Consider the following 27,411-nt stretch of genomic DNA (forward strand, 5'->3'; position numbering starts at 1 on the left):
TGCTATGGAATGTTCTCTGGACGTGTTCATCGATGTGTGTGTGTGTTTGCAGAATTACATTCGTAGTAATGTTTGACCATTTTAAGTGCAGTAGTCTGGCCTTTGACCTCTCTGATTGGCTGTGAAGGTTGGAGCTGATCAAAACAACAACAGAAGACACATGCACACATTCTTTGTGCTGCTTCCTGAAGTCAAGTTTATGAGCTACTGAACCTTCTCCCTGGCATAAATCTGAGCATAGACACAAGTGTCTGAGACCGATTGGCTACAGCAAAAAAGAGCATTCTTTTCATACTGGGCAAAAGGGCAGGTGCTTGAGCACCACTTGGGGTCTATCTGTGCACATTCCTGATGATAGATTTTGAAAATGTGTTTACTTCATTATTTTATTTATGTTTTTTTTTCTTCCATTGGATGTACATGATAAAACAAATTCAACATTTTTTTTTTTAGATTTTATCACAACTCATACATACCAACCAGCCCAATGGTTCTGAGGACTTGCAGAGTAAATACAAGATCTGAAATGTTTTGCTTTTTTCAGAGGTAATAATGCTCATGGTACTGTGAGACAGTATTCATTTAACAATGTTTATTGTGGTTGTAGTTTGCAAGGGTGTAGAACTGTAGTGCATCATCCTGAGAGAGCTGTTCCTAATATTTTTGACTCTCGTGTAACAAGGGTAACCACAATACTAGGCACAACTTTCCATTACAATAATACACCACTGAGAAATACAACATACTGTATCTTTAAACATATTGTAAAATGAACATCAGACAGTGTCACTGCATATTTTAGATACAGGTATTATATTCGCTATTATTGTGTAAGTGGTCATACTGCAGGCTCCTGGTGTGTACTGTATAAAACTTGGGGAAGTTTTGAAATGTTATTGTTTCACCCACAGGATACCCTTTTGTGCAGTCAACAAGACAAAAACATCCAATGTTGTATTTGGTTTATTTCCTCTCCTGTTTCATAAACCAGACAACAACACAGGCAGAAGTCACAGAGATAAACCTGATTGTTTTCACTGTTCCTTTTCCACTACCTTCAGTCTCTTGGTTTTCCGGGGTAAAATCTTAAAACGAGATGCAAGGTCCCGTGCCAAAACAATAGTGGCTGAGTGTGTGTGACCCTAAAGGGCAGGGAGAAAGAGCTCAGCGGCTGCTAGTGTCATCTACGGACGCTCTGTTCACCTGCAGTCCACAAGCTCTTGGGGTGTCTGGTGTGAAGAGTTGAAAGTGGAACTGGAAGGAGGAGGAGTTACAATGTGTGTGTGTGTGTGTGTGAGAGAGAGAGAGACACTGAATGAAACGAAGGCTGTCACATTTCTTTTCCCATCTACCTCAGCCAGACTAAGGCACACAAAATACAAGTGGAATTAAAACACAGTATTGCAAAACAAAGCTAAAATGATCAAATAAAATAAAACAAAGCCCTCCTGAAGAGGCACATTGTTGGGGATCCTTTTTATACCAAAATGCGGGTGCTCTTTAGTTATCGGTGGCTGTTGAGGTACCTGAGTGAGGTTTTGGAATTAAACCTGAACATGAGACTTCACTTAATCATCAAGCAAACTGTTGGTAAAAAAGGAAAAACAGTTCAAAGCGTTGAGGCGACCACGTGACCTTCGCAGGTACCACTAATGCACCTGTAGCCTAATGAGCGTGTTAATAGCTTTTTCAACCTATTTTTAATTCCTTTGTGGTTATTAGGAGGAGGTTTGGCCAATTACACTCTAACTTATTAAGGAAGGAGAATCATCATTCGGGCAACGGAGGTTTGCCATGATTATTTTGAGTGAAAAACAACATATACATACACTTAAACTAGCAACGTGACAAGATTTCCCAAAAATGAAAATCTGTCATAATGCAAAGTCTGGTTGGAACGGCCACTTCAACCTGAATTTTTGAAAATCGGATGATGGGTTCCAGAGAAATCAAAAATTCGGTCCAAAAAAACCAAACAAACAAAAAATGCTTCCAAAAAGTACATCAGTATAACTTCATTGCTTCTCAACAGAAATACACACACTGATGTAATTGGTAATGCTGAATTCGATTTGTAACTTCTTTCTTGTGAAGATGCTCAGTTAAAGGCTCTAGTTAGCTTAAATTGACAAAAATGTTTGGCAAGATTTCGTTTTTCTCAAGAGATGGTCCGTATTTTTGTATTTTTTTTTTCCAAAAGGAAAATAAAGAAGCTATCCATCCATCCATTTTCTGTACCGCTTTTCCTCACTAGGGTCACGGGCGTGCTGGAGCCTATCCCAGAATTTGGACATTAATATATGAACTCATAATGTACTTTTAAAAATATATACAATTTGAAAATGCCACCATTGGTTTGCCATGGTAACGGGAACTTTTTAGTAGAAATACGTGGTTTTACTAGTAGCTCTATTCTCAGGAACTACTGGATGGATTTGGCTGAAACTTGTTCTGCACCTACTTATAAAGCTATTGTGTGCAACTATGAAGTTTGGTGCTACACAATTAATTCTATGTGATGCTATGGATGCCCGAAGTTATAAGATCCCCCAGAAATCTAGTTGTTTGTAACTTTTACAACAATATCTTGGGAAACAGTCATTATAAAAGGTCAAAAATTCTTATTTGCATTAAGGGAAAAAATATTGTAAAAGCTGTGAATATTTAAAGATGTCATCTTGAGTAGATAGAACAATACTGTATATACTGTAGATTAGCCTACAATATAGTATCTAAGAGTTCGTTGTGATTATGCCACGTACTTTGGGTTTTTACGAATTAAGTTCAGTTTTATCGGGTCATCTATCCCTGTGCAAAATGAGGGCATTATTCAAAAGATTATTCAAAACTTACCAAATCTTTCGCTGAATGATGTGAGTAGTATTATATTATATATTTAACTCGCCCAGAGGACGTAGCAAGTGAATGTACAGGTGAACGCGAATGTGTCACAAGTAGCGGCGGCTCGTGGTTTCACTCGTTTATGAGTTAAACTACGGCAGAAAACTGTAACGATGCAGGATTTTTTATATTTTTTTTTATATCAACAGTTGCTATGGGGTTTTAAGAAATACACTAAATAGCGACAATGTCAGGACTAATGGCAAATGCTCTATTTTCCGACAATTTCGCCGTCGTTGCACCGACGTCCACGGTCTCACTCGATTCTTGTTGACAGGTTTCAGCCAAGAATAACCCCAAATAGGATAGTACGGGCAGAAACTCCAAGGTCTCCTCCAAGTCAACCCCGTACACATTTTGTCATGTTTTGACTTTGTCACTTGCCCTAAAAAACTTGACTTAAGTAGCGCAAATAGGACATTATTTGTTTGAAGAGCAGTGTGGGCAGTGTTTTTTAGTCATCCTTTTGTTTTATCATTAATTTATTTTTGAGGCGTTTGAAGTGCTCTCTCCATGATTTTTAGAAACTTCCCCCAAGATGGTGGCCTCTTGTCACGTTGCTACGTTATACAGTATGTAAACAGAAACCTTAAAAATATGATTGGCACACTGGGCGGGACTAATAATGAGCTCAGAATTGCAGGGTTTTGTGATCTTATGTGCAAGGCTTGGGGGAGCCCACGGTTGGGCATAGGCCAGTGGGACACACACACACACACACACACACACACACACACACACACACACACAGAGCACACAGACACTCATCTGCCTCGCTGATGAGTGGGACAACAATGAGTTCAGCATCTGCATCCTTCCAATTGGCGCAGCTTTTGAGGGGATTCAGGAGTCCATGTTTCCTGCACCTCACGCATGTGCGTAGTCCTCTGTGTGACCCCGTCGCCTGGAGGTGGGGTTCAAAGGTGATACAGGTAGTGATGCTCGTCGCGAGGCGAGGAAGAGATCCGGTGATTGGCGGGTACCGCTTCTTTAAAATACAACCTCTCTTTATCTCTATTTAAATATACACACTCCTCAGCACTGCCAAGTCTACAATCATTAGCTTTATAATAAGAATAAACAAGGATCATAATCATTATAATAATATATGTTTGTCAGCAGCCAACACGGGAACATTTGGGGTGGGGGGATTGCCTATGTACAACATGATGTACAACCTGGGTCAGGGTCTCTGAAGTCATAGAGTGGGCAGGTTATTTGGTAGTGAAAGGGTGTGGGGTGTCAGAGATGAAAGCTGGTGTGTTATCTGAGCCTCTTCTCGGCTGAGTAGATGGACATGTAGTAGTCGTTGCTACCCACTGCCAGGTGGGGCTGAAGGGAGTCAAAGGAAACCAGACAAAGGTAAAGTCAGCATTACAGTAAACATAATTTTGTATCAAACACTTCTTGGCTATAATTCTGAATCAAGCCAATGAAAAACAGTAAGTACGATGGTAATTGAGCGTGCTGTCCTGATGTATTCTTACGCTGCCGCCTGCAAACTAGTTAACTCATTCACTGCCAGCCCCTCCCAGTAAAAATGGACTTCTAAAGCCGTCAATGGCACTGAATGTGTTAATTGCGTCTGTCAGGAACATGTATAGACACAATGACATTTGTGGTGTGCATTTACAAGAGAAACTTAAGCTGCAACATTTAATGAAGTACTACTGAATGTGAACTTTTGAGTCACGTTACCCAGTGGGGGTGGAAGGCTAAACAGCTGATGGCCCCGATTCTTTGTCCCATGAAGCCGTCGTAGTACTTGATGTTGCTGATCACGTCACCGTTGGCGTTATAAACCGCGATGAACTGGTTCATCGATCCACTACAGAACAGACACACGCGCACAGACTCACTTGCAGCAACGTGTCAAAAAATCCCAGTGGCCCTCAGGCATTGGTTAAATGCAGAGAACTAATTTTACACGCAAAAAAAGTACCCTAACCTTGCCAGATGTTAAGAGGGTCAGACTACTATCAAAATTGTTGTCTGTTACAATACAGTATCTATACACCAGCATTACATTTTGATATTTTTGCTGTCTGATGAAAAGCAAGTGTGTGAATCTATAATCTCCCTCTTGTACTGTCAACACGGCGTATCGAAATAAAAACATGCTTTTTTAGCACTTTCATTCTTTATAGAAAAATCGAAGAGAAATAATAATACGACATCTTTATAGGAAGATGACAATTTTCAGTGTTGATATTTATACACTTACTGTACATACAGTAGAGTCCATGATGTATTGTTGATTATTTTCTTTCAATACTTACACATTGATTATTGCTGTATTACAATGTATCTATGATAAGAAATCATTATTAAAATATCATGATCATATCACATTGTAAGTTACTCTACAGCAGTGTATCCCAACCTATACTGAGCCAAGACACATATTTTAAAATCTCATGGCACACCACCAAACAAAAATGTCACATATAAGTGCATACACAGGTTAATTATGCATCTCCTGCCATCTAGTGGAAGAGCATTTCATTGTTCTTCCAGTCACAATACATTTCTAGCATAGCTAGAGGAGCAAAGATACATTATTTAAAATAAATAAATGATTTATTGGACCAAATAAATGAAATCCGATAATTTCCGCAGCAAACCTGATAATATTTCTTGGCATACTAATGTGCAACAGCACACTGGTTGGGAATCATTGTACAGGGTGTCCACAAAGTCGCTTCACAATTTGATATTAAAAAAAACAAGAAATTAAAAAGCCCAGATTCAAACCGAGACCACTTGACTGTGAGGCTTATGTACTAACCAGTACCCGCCCTATTAAAAAAAATATAACAACATGTGAGGTGGCACGTTGGACAACCGGTTAGCACACCTGCCCCATAGTTCTGAGGACCCGGGTTCAAATCCGGCCTCGCCTGTGTGGAGTTTGCATGTTCTGCGTGGGTTTCCTCCAGGTACTCCGGTTTCCTCCCACATCCCAAAAACATGCATGGTAGGTTAATTGAAGACTCTAAATTGCCCGTAGGTGTGAATGTGAGTGCAAATGATTGTTTGTTTTTATGTGCCCTGCGATTGGCTGGCGACCATTTCAGGGTGCAGCCCGCCTGGGGCCAAGTGAGCGGGCGTGCTAGAGCGGTACGGAAAATGGATGGACGGACAATTTGATCCACAAGTCAAACAAGAACCTTGTGACTGACAAAAACTCACCAGGCGAACAGGTTAGCCTGCGGGTGGATGTCGAGCGCTGTTAACCCCTTCACTGTCTGCAGCACGTTAACAGAGTCTGACATGCGGGGCTCAAAGAATCTCACGTCTCCATTGACACTGGCGGAGGAAGATAGAAAAGGTCAGCGCAAGACAGAAACCGGATGTGTAATAACTTCGACAAGCACACCTAACGCTGATTATATGTCCGTCTGTCTCCTTCTGCAGGTGAGCTTTGACCACCCAGGCGCCGTGCTCTCTGTAGGTCATGATGCGACTGTGGACACATACAAATAAGCAGTGTTGGGGAGTAACTCATTACATGTAAGGAACTAAGTAATTTCATTACAAAATGTATGTAATTGTAATCCATTACATTACTGAGAGAAAATGTGTCCTTAAATTACATTACCATGATGACAACATTCGTTATATTTGAAAAAAAAAAAAAAAAAAAAGCCGCAAAAGATCAGATTTTTTTTTTTTTTTTTTTTTTTTTTATATCTAAAGCCGACACTTGTGATTGGCTCTGTCGGGTCGTTGTGCCATTCGGCGTAGTGTCAAAAATGACATTTTTCCAACTATGACCCTGAGAAGCGCCACCTAGTGGTGCAATCTAGTAGTTTGTCTGAGATTCTGAAAAGCTTAGAAACTCATAGTTACACTTTTGAACACATAAAAGAACATTGACTTTTGAACGTTTCATCTTTATAATTTGGGAAATTTTTTATGGCAAGTACACTTATATGGGTTGTCATATGAAGTGATGTTGTTTCAATTGTGCACATTTGTCATTAGGTCAACATGGTATTGTATGGTGGATTACCTTATGCTATAGCGTACACATTTTATGCAACAAACATGTTTTTATTATAATTACATTTAATCATGTTTTGTTATCAGTTTATTATTTGTGTAAAGAACAAATACTGCGTGTGGATAATTCTATAATAATGATTTATGGTTTTAATCTATTTTTTTAAGAGGAAAGATCCGAGGGTCCTGTTGATGCATGCATTCAAAAGAGTCATGAAAATGTAATCAAATGTAATTAGTTAGATTACTTTGAGAAAGTAATTGAAATAGTTACACTCCTATTACATTTTCCACAGGGTAACTTGTAATTGTAAACAATCAGATTGTTTTTTGGATGTTGGATGTTTTTGCACTCAGACCAAAGCGACAAAGGTATTTCTTTGGCGCCATCTTGTGGAATCTTTGTGCCAAGGAATTATGTTGAATTAAATTGAGGAGCTTCATTTAGACAAAATTAGTGCTTTGCCATAACCTCATCTTGGTGCAAATGAACTTTATTGAAGTGAATCGAGGAGTTGTATTTATAAAAAAAAAAAAAAAAAAAAATTTAAATAAATAAAAGTGCTTTGCCGCTATCTTATGGCATCTATAGACAATATATACCGTTTTAGGGGGAGCGTCAATTACTTGCGGATTTTGGCTATTTGCAGAAGGACTTGGTCCCTTTCCCCTGTGAATAACGGGGAGCAGTATATTGCATAACACTTTCAAATTACGTTGAGGCACTGTAGCCTATGTGATAAATAACAAATAGCAACAGTGTGTTTAGTTTTTATGGCGTGTGAATGATTTCGTGAGGGTTGAAGGCTTTCTTTAAAAAAATGTTCAGGTCGTTTTGAGGGTATACAGTGTAACGGCCGTGCACAAAAACTGGGTGGCACTGTGGCATCACAAGAAGAAAACCACAGCTATGAGTGGGCTTGTTTACCCTTTCCATTTTGAAGCATAAAAGGTTGTTTGGGTAGCAGATGAGAGAAAAACAACATTTGACTTAATAAACAACAAAATACAGTTAACATGTTCTCAAAATCATTTCAGATATGACCTGCGTGTCCCTGTCCGTTTTCCGGAGAAGTGGGGAAATACTGTCCTTGCTTGAGGGGATCTATTAAAGTATCTGGACTAAAAGATTTATGGAGCACTTCATGTTTTAACAGCTTTGTTTCTTCCCTTTGGGACTGAAATGAAAATGATGTTTAACCAAGTATGGGGGCTCAGTGTCACCAGGGTCCATTAAAAGAGGTGGCAACCCTGAGGGGAGAGCTACAGCACTCTATATATAATAAATATAGATTAGAGAAGTGAATAATGTAGTCCTCTGTAGGAGTAAATGTACAATTAAACTGCTGTGAGTGTTCCTAGATGTATTTAAATAATGACAGGGCAATAAAAAGAAACAAAAAAAGCAAGGAAATGAAACTATAAATTAACCGGAAGCACATAAAGTGAGGCCAACGTTAAATAAATGCTTGTCACTATGTGGGCCCAAAAGAAGATTTTAAAAACAGAATCAGACCAGGAGAGGTAATAATATATGTGACCGTTACTTCAACACTAAGGTGTGAAGTTTCATGCAAATACAACAAAATGACTGCGCGCACTTTACCATTCGTTTGGACCCATTCTCCTATCGAAGACTCGAACAGACCCGTCGCCCAGACCGGCGACAATGAGCGAACGTTGGGAATCGCACGATAGGCTGGTCACACAGCTGTCCGCTCCCGTGGGGATGTCCTGGTTCACGTACGTACAGAAGAAACGACCAATGAGATGAAAACCCACCACGCTGTCCGAGTGCTCTTCGTCGGGATAGGCTATCTTATCTAGAATCTTTTGTTTAATGTTAAGTTGATATTGCAAGCACTTGGGCTAATGTTTTTTTTTTTTTTTTGTACATTAGGGTTTAAAGAATTGCATCAAAAATATGGTTAATCCTGGCATATTCTTGGATTGGTGTTTACAGATTTTTTTTTTTTTACAGCTACCCTCCCTTACTTGCTGAAAAACTCACTGTGTAGCTTTTTTTGTGCTCAAGCCAAAGCAATAAAAGGATTACTTTAGTTCCATCTTCAATCTTGGTGCCAAGGAAGGCAGAGAGTTGAGGAGTTTCATTTAGAAAGGAAAAAAAAAAAAGAATTGAAAAAGATTTTTGCTATTCACGTTTGCTAACACTGTAGCCTGTCGAGGGCCTCGTGGCAGGCTACTAATACTGACTTCCAGTTGATCAAAACGAAAAGTGTGAAAGTCTCACAATACAAAGTTTTACCTTCAAATCTTTCATTAGAGTTTTGTTTACTAACAAACAATGCGACTCTTTATCATACTCTGCACTTTGATACATTGTCTTACAATAATAAACCAATAATAAAGCTGGATTTACACTGTAGGTCCAAGTCCCCCTTTCTGATTTAATGTCTATACTCGATTTTTTTGCGACTGACCAGTAAATAACTCCACAAGCGTCAACACCAGCGGTGACAATACGGAAGTAAACGAAATGAATGAATAAATAAGACAAATATTACACATTAGATTTCGTTTAATTGGTCGAGGCGAACTGTTCTCCCCATCGATTTAAATGAGGGCAAGCACTGCATTATTCCACTTGCCTCGTCACCAATTACTTTTCTTATTTAATGATGGCCACACCTCTAATGTACCATATTTACATTATATTTAATGGTCCATGCTTTCGCTGTACCTTAGATTTACAGCTGCTGCTCTTTAATGTGCTTAAGCTGCACTATCTGATGTATGTTTTAGATTTTGTATTTACATCTGAAGACATCTGATTCCCCCAGAATCGGAACTTCAGTCGTGCAGTATATTTCCAGTCTTTGAGAGAAAGATGCCACATACCTGGACCTTCATCTCTCTGTCAGTGTCCCAGATTCGAATAACTCGAACATCTCCAGACGTCATAAGGAGACCAGTTTCTTGCTCCCAGTCTACGACCATGCCTGCACCTAGACAGAGTGAATACAAGCCAGGTTTACATGCAGACTTTTTTTTTTTTTTGTCATTTCGACTGACGAACTCCGGTCAACTGTTTAAATGTGGCGTCATCTATTTTGATCAGGCGTTGACGTGGGTCACTACATTCAATCGGAACAGCTGTTTTACAAACGTGTGACATGCGCAGATGGACGTAAATGTCACGTGATTTAGCAAGATGGATATCAGTCGTCTATTTAGCATCGTAGTTGCGATTGTATTTACACTTTCATTAAGACGCAAAAAGACCAGTGAAATGAAATAGAAGGCATCTTTTACCATACTTAAAAACATTTACTTAGTGTATACAATATTTGAACTACAAATTGAATTTAAAGTTTTAAAGTCATTTATTTAATTCAGATGAGAACACGCATAAACATATGGAACCAGTCTGTCTGTTTAGCGCAATCATCAAACGAATAAATATGGCAAAACAGAAAAAAAAAAAAAAAAAATCACACATTGCTAATCTATCACGGTATTTCTAAGTATTTTTCAGGAGACCTCAAACGCATCAACAAATAATGTTTTTCTTTTTTTTTTTTTTTATAAATTGTCCTGTCTCATTGACCTCTGGGATGGGAGATGTTGAAACTAAAGTCCCAGCAGGAATTAAACAGCACTGCCATCTGAATCCCACGTGGCCTGCTATACCAGTGACGCGCTCAAGTAGTGCTCCAACGCCCTTTTAGGCCCCTTTGCAACAACTTCCTCCAATAAAAGTTTACTAACAGCTTAATCTTTGCCATTTAGTGTGACTGCTGTAATTTCAGTAAGCATCTGTTCAACAAATCAAAACTCCTGCTCCCTGGTGGCCCGACAATCTGTTAGAGCAGGTTTGCGGTCTAACTGTGGGCAGTTCTCAACTGCTCTGCAGCATGCCCATTAGGAACAGATGTAAAACATTGGCCTTATGACACTTTGCAGTAAGTCTGTCTAAAATAATATTCAGGTACACTACTTGGTGCATTGTGCAAGGCTCAAACATGATCTTGGATGAGAAAGTGTTGAAGATTGTGAGGCTTTTGGGGCTAGTATAAATCTTGGAGCAGCAATATCGGAGGCGCTTTGGAAAATAAAATACTGTGTTATAGTCACCCTTCTCAGCCTTACCACGGACGCTATGGCAACCACACTCTTCCATCTCCTCTTGAGCTCATGAAATGAAGCACACAATTTATTTCTGCTATGAATCATTTCCTCTCGGTTTCTTCCGTAATCAGAAACAATCAGTCAAAGCCGCTCACCTACGTCACCTTTTTGCAATTTGCCACAAATACGAGGACATGGCACTACAGATGAGGCCTCCATCAATTTTCTAAAAGCTTCACCCTCCTTTATGAGTCGTGACTTAACTAAACTGAAGCATCTATGTTCGGGGCCTTTCTTCCGACTGCTCTACTTTGCCTGTGTTGTCAGGAAATCCCAGGCCCCATGCGGCAGATTCAATTATTCCACTGTGACATCATCCGGCCCGCTAAGGCATCCCACCGTCGGTAATCAGGGCACGGGAGCATGTTGGGAGGGGGGAGAAAAAAAAAACTACAAAAAAAAACCACCTCACAGAAGCATGCTCAGTCAGCGACACACTGGCAGTCACATGGGGGGCACTTTTGATGGTGGTTCAACTCAGAGGCAATTGGAAGAGAGCGGGTGTTCCCTTTGAAGCTGGCAGCTCTGTGATGAGGGAATGCGGGTTATAGTGAGACAGATTGAGAGCAGGAGATTCCTTTCCACAAAAACATGCAATTTCTCTTCCGATGAAGAGCAAAGCCTTCACTACATTCTGCATGGATGCGGTATTCTCTCCTTCTTATTTGAGATATTCCTTATCAATCCTGGTTCTCTCTTGTTCCTGCAGCTCTCTCTCTCGTTCATGTTCATGCAAACATTCCAACCAACCAACAAATTTTCTCTGATGAGGAAGTGCTCACTGCCTTGTATTGCAGTTCCACAGCAAATTAAGTAGCATTTTCCCTTTTCGCAATACAGTTTTGTCTTGTAATAACCTTAACAAAACTGGAATTTCCAAAGGCACTCCCAATGAGGTCACACACTTTTTATTGTATACCACGGCTTCAGTCATTAATAATTTGGTGGGAACTTAATATCTGTTGAATATCTAATACAGTGGAACCTCAAGCAAAATCAATTGAGTGACGCTGGTTGATTTCCAAGTTGTAATTTTGAAACAAATGCTCTCGAATAATCCATCCATTCTCGATACTGCTTATCCTGTTCAGGGTTGCGGGGAGCTGGTGCCTTGCCCAGCAGACTTCAGGCAAAAGGCAGACTACACCCTGAACTGGTCTCCATAGACACAGACAACCATTCGCACTCACAACCAGACCGTCGCTGAGTGGGAACTGAATCCACGCTGCCTGCACCAAAATCAGGCGAATGTACTACAAAACCATCAGTGACTTATTTTGTAGAATAATTTAAAGTTAATTAATTTGACAGAGGGTCCTTTTGGTTCCACCATAAAACCTCTATTAATGGAGGGGTGTACCAGGAACAGGAAGTTGTTTGCATCAATGACATTTCGCTCTAAAGCCCTAGTTTTGGAGATCCAATTTTTCTTCTAGTCTATAAACCAATGTAGCTTTTCTATCATATACACCAGTACCTCTGCTTTTCTGTCCAACCTCATAATTCCATCAAAAAAATTTAACAGGAGAGTTCCAAGGGTCAGCGTTCAATAATACTCGCTGTCAAAGCGAACAATTGCGGACATCACTCAGCCTCCTAAAATGAGAATTTTGACCTGGAGGGAACACCTTTGCGGGTCTGACAGGGATTAAGTTACTCACAGAGAAAATCAATAGAGATGTGTTAAGAAACAGCTGGGAACAAAGAATGGGGGCAATGTTTCCTCTCCACCACCTTTCAGATTCTGAGCTCTAGATCCTGTAGCTTTATCATGCTCTTAAGGACTTTTCAGCCTTCCGCTGCTCAAGATCAAACATTTTGCCCCCAATAATGGTATCACATACACTAACGATAACATAAGTAGTGTCTTTATTCTTGTTGAAACTTGGATAAAAGGGGGAAACATGATAACAGCACTTGTGGTATATTATCTTATTCCTGCGCCATAGTGCTGAGATGATGCCCAATTTAAGATATATTTGTCTATTCCTTTTGCATGAATATCTTTGTTGTCTTTTTATTCTCTGTGGACAAGGCAGTATGCTCTATTCCTATTCTGCACCATTATCTCTAGTGATGGACTTGCTCCTCCAAACACTGGAGCTCATTAAACCTTTCTGCTTCTTCGCTCCCTCTCTCAATTTCATTCTGTTTTGCTTTGAAAATGTCCTCCAGGGCTCCTGCAGGAAGCGTTCTTCAGGATTACCGGGGACTTTCCCATCACGCATGTGTCTCTTAATACGAGATGACGTTATTTATGAGTATGCTCTGACACTTCACTGCCATGGCATTAATCTAAACTTTATATGACTGGCTTGGCATTATGAGGTGCAAAGAGAAGTGATGTGTGCAGTTGACAGTGGCCCTACGAAATGAAGAATAACCTGCATTACGACTTGATGACTAGATTAAGGTTGACAAAGGGCAAACCATTTGGATAATTCTGAACAAGGAACACCTTCCTGTGTCTGTAATATTCAGAAGGACTTCAAGACCGAAGTTTCAGGCGAGCTTTTAAAACCAACTGAAGCTAAATCTTATTTTGAGTGCACTGATTATTTTTCTTACAGTTTACTTGAATACAACTGGGATATATATATATATATATATATATATATATATATATATATATATATACACAACCCCAATTCCAATGAAGTTGGGACGTTGTGTTAAACAAATAAAAAAACAGAATACAATGATTTTAAAATCATGTTCAACCTATATTTAATTGAATACACTACAAAGACAAGATATTTAATGTTCAAACTGATAAACTAATGCTTTTAGCAAATAATCATGAACTTAGAATTTTATGGCTGCAAAAAAGCTGGGACAGGGTCATGTTTACCACTGTGTTACATCACCTTTTCTTCTAACATTCAATAAACGTTTGGGAACTGAGGACACTAATTGTTGAAGCTTTGTCGGTGGAATTCTTTCCCATTCTTCCTCGATGTACAGCTTCGGCTGTTCAACAGTCCGGGGTCTCCGTTGTCGTATTTTACGCTTCATAATGCGCCACACATTTTCACTGGGAGACAAGTCTCTCTTACAGCACTCTTTTACTGCAAAGCCACGCTGTTGTAACACTTGCAGAATGTGGTTTGGCATTGTCTTGCTGAAATAAGAAGGGGCGTCCATGAAAAAGACGTTGCTTGGATGGCAGCATATGTTTCTCCAAAACCTGTATGTACCTTTCAGCATTAATGTTGCCTTCACAGATGTGTAAGTTACCCATGCCATTGGCACTAACACAGCCCTCATTCCATCACAGATGCTGTCTTTTGAACTTTGCGTCCATAACAGTCCGGATGGTTCTTTTCCTCTTTGGCCCTGAGGTCGCGACGTCCACAATTTCCAAAAACAATTTGAAATGTGGACTCGTCGGACCACAGAACACTTTTCCACTTTGCATCAGTCCATCTTAGGTGAGCTCGGGCCCAGAGAAGCCGGCGGCGTTTCTGGGTGTTGTTGATAAATGGCTTTTGCTTTGCATAGTAGAGTTTCAAGATGCACTTACGGATGTAGCGTTTTATGAGCATTTCTCAACTTTCTCAGTCTTTTTTGCCACCTGTCCCAGCTTTTTTGGAACGTGTTGCAGCCATAAAATTCTAAGTTAATTATTATTTGCTAAAAACAATAAAGTTTATCAATAAAGTTTAAATATCTTGTCTTTCTAGTGTATTCAATTAAATATAGGTTGAACATGATTTGCAAATCATTGTATTCTGTTTTTATTTATGCTTAACACAATGTCCCAACTTCATTGGAATTGGGGTTGTACTCCTAAATCAGCCCCATGGCAACAAGACTGCTGTTTTATTTTTAAGACGCTGTCGAGTGAATTTGAGGTTTGTTTCTAATATATTATTAATAATTGAAGATAATTGGTGAAAACGTGGAAAATTAAGAACTAAAAGACACTTAATTGTGGAGATATAGCGTTAGACTATTGCTCACCAACATTTAGTCTCACCAGATTTTTTTGGCAATGACTGAAACTATGCCCACTGATGCACTTGTGTGTCTGGCATTAATCGGCCCTTGTCCACTAAAGAAGAACTTGAGCAGTTTACTGTCCTGTAATTTTAAGCAATGTTTGTTTATGAGCGCTTGAAATGCTATTGTGTTTTGGGATCATAGGTTGTGATATATGTATTGTTTAAGTTATCAATAAAGGCAATTGTAATCATTTTTTTTGGGAGCGTCAGTCATTCACGGAAATTGGCGACTCATGGTCGGGTTCCGTCCCTATACCGCACGGATAGCAGGGATCCACTGTACAATGATTTTCTTTCATCGCTCTTGCTTGGCAATGGACAATTCCGGGTTTTTCCATCAGCAGAAAGAGCCTTATTTTCGCCGATTGTGTGTACGTCACAATGTGGAACACCCTTAGACTCATCTGGGAAACTAATTATCAAACCTGTCTGAGATCATTGTGCTAAACAGACAGGAGACGCAACATATGCAAAAACCTCGCCAGAAGAACTGTAACTATTTAACTATTAACTATTTAACTTAGATCCTATTATGCACAATAATTGGGAAAACAGTGTATTACCTGGTAAAAAACACTTTTGGATTCTGAACAAATTAGTCTTCCGGAACATACAGTCATCCTTAAGGTTACACTGTATTTCTTGTTCTGATTATAATTGGGGTGTCATTCCAATCTAGCTAATATAAATTGCTTCCAAACGGTGCCAAATTAGTATCTGCACTGTTTTTTCACCATACCTTTGTTTTTGTTTAATTTCCCTTATGATACACAGCTCTGTTTGCTATAAATCTCTGCCGGTGAAACTGCTTAACTAACTCTCTGTATGATGTACTTCAGGGGAAACCTCTCAAATATAAAGAAACATTTGCGTCTGTATTTGATCAACGCTCTCCTTTTCTTCTGTTCCAGTGACAGTCTGTGCATATTAATACAGCAGCAGTGGCAGAGGCAAAAGCAGCAGTAGCAGCAGCGCAGTGCACAGGAATAGCTTTTCAGTTTGCGCCAACCTTTAAATTCACTGGTTCCTCCTGAGTTTAACAGCCAAATTCCTACAGCTACATAACAACGGGTGGCTCTGCTCCAATATAACCACAGTGGGGCAGCATGTTTCCAATCAAACAACATTATACTGGCGATGAAACCATTTATTTTCATAAACAGATATGGATGTAATTTGAGGTAAAAAAAAGGCAGTGAAAGGTGTGGGCCCCGCTGAGGAAAGTGCTTGGTCTATGGCCAGAATTACTAAATCTTCTTTATAAGTCGATACGAGTATTCGGACTGTAGTTCAGCCAGGTAGTCACGTAAATAATCAGAGGCGTAGTAACGCGCGACTGTACATTTACTCCGTTACATTTACTCAAGTATTATTTTTGATAAACTGTACATGTCAGACTACTTTAAATGTACCTGTTGCATAGATTGGTTTGGATAAAGTTGTAATTCATTTAGGAGAAAAGAATAAGCCGGAAGCGACCGCCTGTGTTACTTGCACTTTAGCGTGATTTTAAGTTTCAGCGTTAAAATCTAATTATTTTATCTCGAAAAGGGGCACCACGGCTCTTTCTAGATGTGTAAAACGTCAGGATGAAGTGACAAAAACCTCTGTTTCTCGTAATCTGAAGGTTGCTACATAAGAGTTCTTGATAACCAGAGGGATTTTTTCGAACCTAAACACACACAAATGATACAGGTGGTGAATTTTTAGAGAAAATTGAATCAGTTCTGACAGGGGAACAATGGAGGGAAAAAGCAAAACAAAGGACAGACAAACATTGGTAGGAGGAGGCGGAACTTGTGATGGGAGGGTGGAATGAGTGTGTGGTGACAATGCATATAGCTGGGGGTTCCTGTTCTCATTAATTTAAACCCAAATATGCACTAATCTGTACTTTTGTAGACCGTAAATTGGATTTACGTGAGTGGAACAAAATTTAGGCAGGCTGGTCAATCTCCCGAATGTTTGGCCGGTCTGGTCCGCACGGGGAACAGGTGGATTTGGCGGAAAAAGGAGAAAGGAAAAGAAAAAAAAAAACAAGAAAAAGAGTTCCAAGGCAAGGCTGGCCGGAGCCCGGGTGTCGCTGTTCACAAGACGCTCAGACCAGACGAGCGCCGCGCGTTTCCTTCCCAACGGAGCTTGCCCGTAAGCTGCCCAGGCACGCGCAAGGGTAGCTGGGGCGCTGGTAGCGTGCCCTGCGGCAGGGAAGGGTCTGATGTGTCCTCGTTTCCTCGTGGTGAGAGGTGGGGCTTCCTGGCTGAGCCAGTCTTTGGGCTCAGGGGGGGCTCTGGTTTTTATGCCTAGCCGAAAAAAGGGCGTGCGCCCCCCCCACCCCAACCTCCTCCGGGGCCAAAAGGGAAGATAGACCGCCTCTTAATGTTACTTTTCATCCAAGGATTATTTTGTGGTTTACAACCAGTGGGATAAAATAGTAATTGTTGGATTTAAAATAACGAGACCATTTTCCAGCTTTGCATTGTCACACCCACATCCTCTTTAATCCCTGTAAATGAATGTTTCAATTGTAAGTGGTTGTTGAGAACACTGTAATATTTACAATGTGGCATTTGTGTTGTGTGGGGTGAAACATCTCATCCGGTTCAGTTGACAAACTGATTTGACATCAGACATAGAAAGTTCTTAAAATATCATGCAACATTCAAATTCAGTGAAGATTGTGATTAGTTCCTCCGGAGTTGCAGTAGCTTTCCACCGCCTGTGGGTGTTGTTCGTGCTACATCCATTGTCCCAGGCAAAAAGAGGCTCCATGGGGACGCAGACGGGCTCCGCGGGGAAGCCGAGGCAGGTATGTGGGACAGCACGAGATTGGCGTTGCTGGGTGCAATCTGGTTAATGGCGTGTCTGTTACACACCGTATTTTTTACTTTTACTCCGTTACAATGATCGACATGCTGTTCGCTACTTTTATTTATCCATTCTTGCGTGTGAGCGTCTATTTTTAGACTCCATCCAAGTTCCGCGTAGGGCGCTCGTTTGTCATCACTAATGTCTTTTGACGGCAGACGACACAAGGCAGTCATATGACCGTGCACGTAAACTTCGCGAGCCAATCAAAATGACTCATTTTGGGGGGAAAAAAACAGCCGCGCGAGTGTGTGTTTACTTTAGAGACTCCCAAAAAAAAACACAACAGCTTTGTCATACAGCTCTGAAATTGTAACTGCCCAAACTTGGAAATTTCAGCCCACTTCTAACTTGAGAAAACAACTTGTGGTAAGTTGAAGATGTTTCTATTGTTGTTTTGGCAGGGGTTCTGGCAACATGAGCCCTATTTTATGGTGTCGCCCATCACACACAATCACTAAGTCTGGTCAGCAAACAGCTTCTTCATGAAGTAATTTAAGTGAATAAAGCAAATAATGTTTCTGTAGGGCCTAAGGTGTGTGTTGTTGGTTTTTTGGGCAGTTCAAAATTGAAATGGTGGAAGGTGTATGTCAACTCCCATATATAATTTTTTTGTTTTTTAGATGTTCATGCTCTGATTTAAAAACAAAAACAAAATCAGGTTACTCACAAGTTACTCTTTACTGAAGATACTTTCTTCCTCTTACTCAAGTAAATATTTCGATGACTACTTTTTACTTGTACTTGAGTCATATTATTCTAAAGTAACAGTAGTCTTTCTTGAGTACAATATCTGGCTCCTCTACCCACCTTTGTAAATAATCTATCATCTTCAGCTGACCTTTTGTGAACACCTTTCACTGTAACAGCTCTCAAGCACTGCAAAAAATAATTATTTATCCACATGCCAGCAGACTTAGAGAGAAATACACTCACCTAACCCTAATGTACACCTGCGTTCAGGAGAGCACAGCTCTCCAACAAGGTCAAACTTAACAAAAGTGTAATCACAGAGAACCAGACTTGTTTTTGTTTATCCAAACCCATTGTGGTGAGTGGCAGGTTCTGAAATAAGCAGCATGCGCTCTGACAACAATGAGGCAGTAGACAGCAGGGATTGGAATAATGGCGTTCTAAGTAACAGTGTTATTAACTTACTCTGTTACTTTTTCCAGTAATGCTTCATCTATCCATCCACTCATTTACTTCCGCTTATCCAAAGTCGGGTCGCAGAGGCAGCAACTTAAGAAGTGGAGCCCAGACTTCCCTCTCCCCACCCACTTCGTCCAGCTCTTCCAAGGGGATCCTGAGGCATTCCGAGGCCAGCCGAGAGACAATCTCTCCAGCGTGTGTCCTGGGTCGTCCCCAGGGGCTCCTCCCAGTGGGACGTCCATGGAACACCTCACCAGGGAGGTTTTCGGAGGGCATCCTAACCAGATGCTTGAGCCAACACGTCTGGCTCCTCTCTATGTGGAGGAGCAGCGGCTGGACTTTGACCCCAAGCTTCTCACCCTATCTCTAAGGGAGAGCCCGGACACCCTGCGGAGAAAACTCATTTTGGCCACTTGTATCCGCAATCTTGTTCTTTCGGTCACGACCCACAGCTCGTGACCATAGGTGAGGGTAGGAACGTAGATCGACCGGTAAATCGAGAGCCTTGGCTTTTGGCTCAGCTCCTCCTTCACCATGACAAACCGATACAAATTCCGCATTACTGCAGATGCTGCACCGATTCGCCTGTCAATCTCCTGCTCCATTCTTCCCTCACTCGTGAACACGACCCTGAAATACTTAAACTCCTCCACTGGGGGCAGGATCTCTCCCCTGACACGGAGAGGGCACTCCACCTTTTTCCAACTGAGGAACATATTCTCTGATTTGGAGGTGGTGATTTTCATCCCAGCCGCTTCACACTTGGCTGCAAACTGCTTCAGTGAGAGCTGAAGATCACGGCTTGATGCAGCCATCAGAACCACATCACCTGCAAAAAGCAGCGACGTAATACTGACATTGCCAAACCGGACTCCTTCAACACCTTGGCTGTGCCTAGAAATTCTGTCCATGAAGGTAATGAAAAGTAATCGGTGACGAAAGGCAGCCTTGGGGAAGTCTAACCTTCACTGGAAACGTATTCAACCTACTTTTGGCAAGGTGGGCTAAACTCTTGACACCAGTCTTACAAGGACCGAACAGCCCGCTTGGCCAGCCGGTACCTATCAGCTGCCTCCACAGTCCCACTGGCCAAAAATATGGACTGCAATATGTGCCAGCAGGAACTGCATTGTAATCATTTACATTTGAATTGGTAAACTTGAAAGTGAATACAATATTTTATTCATCCATCCATATTCCGTATCGCTTATCCTCACTGGGGTCGCAGGTGAGCTGGAGCCTATCCCAGCTGACTCTGGGCAAGAGGCAAGGTACACCCTGAGCTGGTCGCTAGCCAATTGCAGGGCACATATAAACAAACAACCATTCACGCACACATTCACACCTATGGGCAATTTAGAATTTACAATTAACCTACCTCGCATGTTTTTGGGATGCGGGAGGAAACCGCAGTACCCAGAGAAAACCCACGCAGGCACGGGGAGAACATGCAAAGTCCACACAGACGGTGGCCCGAGTTGAACCGAGGTCCTCAGAACGGTGAGGCAGATGTGCTAACAAGTCGTACACCTTGCCGCCAAGATTATTTTATCCGCAATGAAAATTAAAATGATATATTTTCACATTCAATTTCAAATTAGCTGTGACAGACATCCGGGTAAGGTAGGAATAGCGATCGATCTGCGATACACAGATCTCCTCTTTGGCCAATCAGTAGCTTGGTTTTGGAACATGACATAGGGACTCTCTGGAAAGTCAAATCTTCTAACCAGCTACAGTATTTTAACCTTTATACCACCTTTGCTTAACCTTTGTGGAATATATATATATTTAGGGGGTTTACATGAATGAACTGTAGTGCAGCCCTTATGCACCCTTGTCCATTTTCTTGGACATTTTTTGGACTTTGATGTTTTCCATCAAAAACAAAACCGTTAAAATCAAAGGTTGGAGGGTTGAAATTTCGCCACACTGCTTTGAACAAGTTACACTTTTAAATGGAACCATGGCGCCATTTCTAAGTTATTAGTAATAGGAGATAAGCAGCTTGGATGTGCAAAAAATAATGGTTTGGTCTCGGATTCCATTTGGGGGTTTAGGTGTGTAAATACACCTCAAACATAGTTTTTGTGTCTTTCACACCCCAATGCTTGGACTCCTTCAGTATTCATAGGAAAAGCATTATAACACATCAGATTTACAGTATATTGAAAAATGCGATTTATAATGGGAGTCCATGGTGCCGTAGAATGTGATAATAGTGCACAGTCACTGTTTATCTCCCATTTCTAAGAACTAATTAAGCTTATGATTGTTTATTGCAACATGTTTCAACTTGGATATGAGGGAGGAATGAAAAGAACAATAACACTCACCGCCTTGCTTACTCCTATCAAGATAGATGGAGACCCTTCTGGCTAGACCTGCAAGCAGGGAGGCGCAGGTATGCAACAAATTAGCAGGGACCATTTGCATGTGCACACAGATATAAACGCACACACCGTGTGTTCTCTAGTTGCATTCAAATAGCAAAGGAATGAATAAGGCTTCTGTGTCCCAACAGAGATTCTCCCAAATGACCAACAGTAACACACCAGCCTCAAAAAGGCAGTAAGAGAAGTTGCTGCCTCTTCGTTAAAATGGGGACAAGTGGGTCTTTAGCCTCAAAACCTGTCAGACACATAATTGAAAGCTTTTTACCACAGAGCTAAGGCTGGTAAGGTGGAGGACGACTGCTGCTTGTGTCTGAGTGAGACTGGAAGTGAGAGAACATCTGGGGTGGTATCAAAAATGACCAGAATACTGCCAATAAAAAGAACACAAAATGATGTAACTCTTACAAGATTGTGGAGGTGTATGAATACAGGGAACATTCAGCCTTATTCAGCCTCTCTAAAAGGAAGATGATAGAAAAAAGAAGCACCATGAAAACAAGCCATACAACAACCGCTATGGTTCAATAAATAAAAAGAGGACCAAGCTACAGGGCAGGGATGAGATGAATGTGTACAGACTAATGAGTGTGCCTGTGTGTGTGTGTGTGTCTCAGGGTCAGTTTTTGGCAGCAGAAAGACAGACTTGTGTAATATTTAATCAGGTTTGCATTATTAAATTTACTGAAGCGAGGCTAGAAATGAAAAAAATAATCAAACACGTAATTAATTGTCACGAGCCAGCTGAGTTACCAAGAAATGATAACAACTCTAAAACCGATGACTGATTGAATAGCACAATCTGATGCTTCACTTTGAGACAAACTTGAGAGGCTTATAATGTTAAAATGGACTCAACTGACCACCGAATGTGGAGCTAACATGGACTTTGTCTGTAATTGCACATGCAGAAGGACAACAAGCACTCCAGGAGGCTGAGAGAAAACAAGGCACGCTGTGGGAGAGGACAAGTCTCGGCGAAGCAATTTGTGTCACAAGAAGCACACACGCACGGACGGTGATGCTAGTTGGTAAGTGTGTCGCCTTGCAGCAGGCCCCTGCAGGCGCTGGCGACTATGCTGTGGCTCTGTAATGCCAGCAACAAATATGTGCACACAGTGAGTGGGCTCACACCTCCGCACAGAAAACCAGTCAGCCAGTGAGTAAGCCAGTCACTCGCTTGTCACTACCAATTAGCCAAATGGGTGCCTTTTTGAAAACATCTTCTACAGACACTCTCTGTATCTCATCTCAATATCAAGAATGTATATTGTGAATGTTTTATTGAATAGATTTGAAGTTTTTCGATAGAAATGGGATCATTCATTTGGTTCCCACAGAAAACTGTGATAAAGAAACTCATCACTGATTAATAAATACAACAACAACAGACAGTTTAACAAGCATGTCGACTTTGTCAGTTATGAATGATGAATTATTCATTGATGTGTCACCGGTTATGACAGCTGCCACCAATGGAGAAATTCAAGAATTATATGACTGATGGAACTGACTATTGATACAGTAAGGCCTGAATTCCACAACCTTCAAACTATAGTGTGCATAGAAAAGAAACACACACAGGTTAAAACTATTATTCAAATTAAATATTTTATGTAACCACGTTTTCCTGTATAATGCGAACAAAGGCTTTAAGATATAAGCTGCAACTAAGAACAATCCTTCTATAGCAGCTGAACTTTATTTTGGGTTAATCAGTCACTTTGAATGATGCCGTGTGTAATGACTACGTGAATTTGAATGTGACTGGTCCGTTCTGTCCACTGCCACACCCTCTATCGTTTTCAAACATAAGGCCGGTGGGCCATAACCAGCCCGCTTGGGGGTTCAGGATGAATTTGAAATAATACTGAAGCATTCTTAACGTTACTGTATGTGTTGTGTTAAGAGTTCTATAATTTAAGACTGTTTGTGTATAGGGTGAGTCCTGATTGGGGATTGCCTGTGTGTGTATGGAAGAGAGCAGAAGGTTGAGGAAACAGATAAGTTTGTTGTTTTTATTTTGACATTAGAGCTGACAATGACCCATCGTGTCTGCATTAGGGACCACCTCCAAGTCAACCTTTTAACATCTGGTCAGACGCTAAAATAAATAAAAGACACTGTGATCGCGTTGGGTTGTTTTAGCAGCTGCTGTGACTGAACAGCACACGGTTCATCTTGCAGTGCCAGTTCTGTTTACAGGTCTATGAAACAGAATCCTTACTGTGGTAATAGTTCAAAATGTGCAATTAAATGTTAGTCAACAGCTTCAAGAGTTTGGTCTGGCGGAATCCTATTGTTCATGCAATGCCATAAAATATATATATAGTACTGTGTATGTATTTGTTATGTTATGTTTTTTATGTATGTATGTGTATGTAACGTTTAACGTTTACACATTTACAGGGCAGGTGATTACTTTCTTTCTAATAGGTCTCACATTAGTTTGTAAGGTTCAGGAGTCGATTTAGGTGTTGCCAATTGTTGTGCACATGTTGAAAACGGAATGAAAATAATTACTAGAGCCTCATAAATTCACACAAAGTACTATAGAAGTGGTAGGTGGGAAGATAGTAAAAACAACGGTCTTTACTGTGAGCGCTGGTGGAGGGCTGACCTCTGGTTGTAGGCAGCATATCAGAGAGGCCTTGCCACGCAGTCACCATCTCCGGGTTCTTCTGGTCAGCAAAGTTCTTCCAAACACGCAAGGCTCCATCATCTACATAAAGAGAAAATTCAACTTTAAAGAGTTAAAAGAACAAGGTGTTAATGGGAATGAAACAAAGCGGTATGGTCAAAAGGAGGTACATCAGTCGAAGTGTTAAAAGTGTTATTTTTTTAGCTGTGCCGTAATAATTGAATGAAAATCTTGAATAGATTCTTTCAGAACAAGCAGAACCTGTCCATGACTAGAAAATACTTCACAGAAGAATCAAAAGGCATTGCACAACGGTCCTATAAGGCTTAAAAAATAATAGTCGGTGAAAAACAAAATGTTGTACAGCAGTGTCAACACCCAGCTAAGACGAGAGCCTGACATACAACATGTCCCCACTTCCAAGAAAGTTTTTACTACTCATAAAAGTCTCGACTTGATTTATATTTACCGATTCGCTTTTACCTTTAAACAATGTGTGTGTATAAACTAATGTCTTTACTGATGTCCTTTAGTGTGTGGCATTTTAATGAGATGGAATTTAAAGGTCCCATATTTTGGCTATGGAGCCCACCATAGAGTGACTCTCGAACATGGACTTATCTTAAAACTGTCAATTTCATTTCCACAAAAGGCCCCTCTGACAGGTACTTCTATTTGACTCAATTTTGTATCCGCTCAGTCCAGAAGACCGACTTGTAAGAGCACACGTGTTTGTTATGTCGACAGCGCTGCCTCGGGAGCGGAGAGGTAGGCGGAGATAAGTGACGTAGATAAGTTGGAGAAATTCAAATGACCTGATTTCAGGCCTCTTGGCAGAAAAACATCTGGGACTCAGGAATGTGTGGACAATTTGAATGTTTACTGGGGCACCATAGAGGCCAATATTACATCCCAAATACGAGAAAAAGTTGGTTTGGTAAAATATGGCACCTTTAAGTCATCTAACGCTTAGCTTTTAACAAACTATCAGTAGGGTTTAACGGAAACTCAGCATTAATCCTAGATTTATCTAACCCTTTTGTAAAGACAAAATGCATCATGTTTTTTGTAGATACCATTTTGTTGTGAATAGAGGGGAACTGAATGATTCTGTTGATAACAGATAATGAATACACATGAGGACCGCACATAGTGTATTTTGAGAGCTGAGTGTTTTTAGTCCTCGTGGCTCAAACAAATGAGTCTCACTGAGGTACCAAGTGAGCTGGTGGGAGGGAACCATTGAGCTACTCACTCAAGGAAAATGTCATTTTTCTCAACTGGAGCTTGTACTTGATGCAGATTGCAAGGCTCACGACTCTAAAAAACAACTGCTGTATATGTATACATTTCAAAATCAACAGTTTTTTGATGGTATATTAGCTTGCAAAAAGGAGAATAGTGCATCTATCATTTCTATTATAAACAGGAGATGCACCAGTACGACACAGGTTTCCTTCAGTATTTAACAGTGCATTTATATGGTAGGATTCTATAGAGGCATGTTTTTAAAGTGGAAGATGCACTTAGCCATTAACTGGAACAGGGTATCTACTGTATTATCGTCAGGGGTGCTCATAAGTGGTGTGCAGGTGCGCATGCACACTGAAAATATTAAAAGCCCAAGTGTATCACTTCGCATTTGCGTACCAAGCATTTTGCTTCTTTTTTGGGTTGGGTGGCGCGGTAGACCTGGCTCGTGTGATGTCATTCGCGAGGCAGCGACGGTGGCTCATGAGCGCGGATGGGCTATGATGACGTCTTTACGTGAAGATTGGGGACCAATGCCCTACAGAACTGCGGCAAATCAGCTGATTGTGCGGTCCCACGCTGTAAGTGTGTATCCGCCACCGGCTGACTATCGGCAGTGGTCACTGAACGAACGACACCCTCGATGCCGCAACCTAAATAGCGATCACACCGCTGTATTCCGTGTTTCACTGCGCTCGCGTTATTTTCCTCAACACTATACAACAATACCGATGACGTGGAACTACAAATGCCTTACTGGCATTGGATTTTAACAATTTATGGAGTGTTTCTTCATTCTCTACTCTTGATTTGCCTGTTTTGAGTGCCAAATTTCCCAATTTAACTTCAGAATTATTTCATTCAAAACAATAGACATTATTATTAGTTTATATTTCGCAAGCTTTCCAATGATACGAACCTTTTGAAAATGGGAAAATTTGATTTAAGAAACTGGTCACACCTAAAATCTTGAGCCTTATTGACTTAGTAATAAGAAGTTGGCCAGAAATGGACACATTTTCACCGGTTTTAAAGATGCATGATGTGGTTCTTTCAAATAAAACGACATTTCTAAGTTACCCCCAACATTTTGAAAAGTATACAGTTATAAAGTAGTGTTTTCCTAGAAAACATGAAATTGTCTGGGTGACCCCAGCTTTTTTTTAACCGTAGTCTTTATCTATACATTGAGATATGTACACTATCGGTATACTAGTGTACAGTATTTATGTAGTTTTGCAACCTGTTGCAGTGAGCAGCAATGAGCAGTCATGCCCGTTCAGATATTCCATGGCTGTGATGCGGGTGTAGCGAGGGTTGCCATTGTAGAAGTAGTCCAACCTCTCGCCCTTCTCCCAGTCCCAAAAACTATAACAGACAAAACACAAACTCATCAGTCTGAAGCCGAGACCATTTGTGTTGTGTGTGTTTGGTGCTTTGTTTCTCGAACCAGATGCTGTCCTTGTCAGCTACAGCTATGCAGGTGTTGAAGGGGTGGAACTTAACAACAGAGGGCACTCCGGGGTTGCGATTGATGAATATTTGATCGTCCAGTCGAGAAACACCTGGAGGAAGAAATGAGAAGGATGACAATAGATGACGCAGATCCAATCTTCTTTTTTTTCCTCAAGGTCCAAAATGATCTTAATCAGTACATAAAATGATGTATTTTTCAATGTTTAGTGAATGATGTACTGGATGATACCTCTGCTGCAGCATAACTTTGAAAGAAATATTAATAACTTGGTGCACAGATCATCATGACATCACGAGACTGGGGGGTATCCTTTCTAGCATGAGTTCCCCTCCTCCACTATTTAAGTACAGTGACGTAATTTCGTTTGGCTGCTCAGTTTAGTGTTAGCTGTGCTTAGCGTCCATTACAGCCGTGGCTCTATGGTTAAGATCATTGCCTGCCACCGTGGGGCTCAAGACCCCGACTGGACCATCCGCCAACATACCCCGGACTCACGGCTGTGGTGAGTAATGCTCCCAAAAAACAAGGAAATAAAAAAGCGATGCATTGACTTTTTAAAGACACACTCTGATG

The 27,411-nt window shown here is 40.8% G+C and overlaps 1 protein-coding gene across 8 annotated transcripts in view; it reads right to left on the bottom strand.

Moving 5' to 3' along the window:
* Nucleotides 1-947: 947 nt before the first annotated feature.
* rptor (regulatory associated protein of MTOR, complex 1) overlaps nt 948-27,411 on the bottom strand; it is a 155,452-nt gene continuing 128,988 nt past the window's right edge. For 5 of the 8 annotated variants that reach the window (XM_061770032.1, XM_061770037.1, XM_061770031.1 and 2 more), the window contains 10 exons: nt 26,812-26,926; nt 26,605-26,729; nt 24,066-24,191; nt 21,413-21,460; nt 9,766-9,872; nt 8,513-8,640; nt 6,281-6,367; nt 6,094-6,210; nt 4,600-4,729; nt 948-4,233 (listed from right to left, as the gene is read on the bottom strand). In XM_061770032.1, coding sequence (XP_061626016.1) covers nt 4,165-4,233; nt 4,600-4,729; nt 6,094-6,210; nt 6,281-6,367; nt 8,513-8,640; nt 9,766-9,872; nt 21,413-21,460; nt 24,066-24,191; nt 26,605-26,729; nt 26,812-26,926 — 1,052 coding nt within the window. In that variant the 3' untranslated portion in view covers nt 948-4,164. The remainder of the gene's footprint in view (nt 4,234-4,599; nt 4,730-6,093; nt 6,211-6,280; nt 6,368-8,512; nt 8,641-9,765; nt 9,873-21,412; nt 21,461-24,065; nt 24,192-26,604; nt 26,730-26,811; nt 26,927-27,411) is intronic. The other 3 variants (XM_061770033.1, XM_061770035.1, XM_061770036.1) reach the window with 3 other exon arrangements.

Source organism: Phyllopteryx taeniolatus, chromosome 4 (assembly GCF_024500385.1).
Source record: "Phyllopteryx taeniolatus isolate TA_2022b chromosome 4, UOR_Ptae_1.2, whole genome shotgun sequence".
NCBI classification, from domain to species: Eukaryota; Metazoa; Chordata; class Actinopteri; order Syngnathiformes; family Syngnathidae; genus Phyllopteryx; species Phyllopteryx taeniolatus.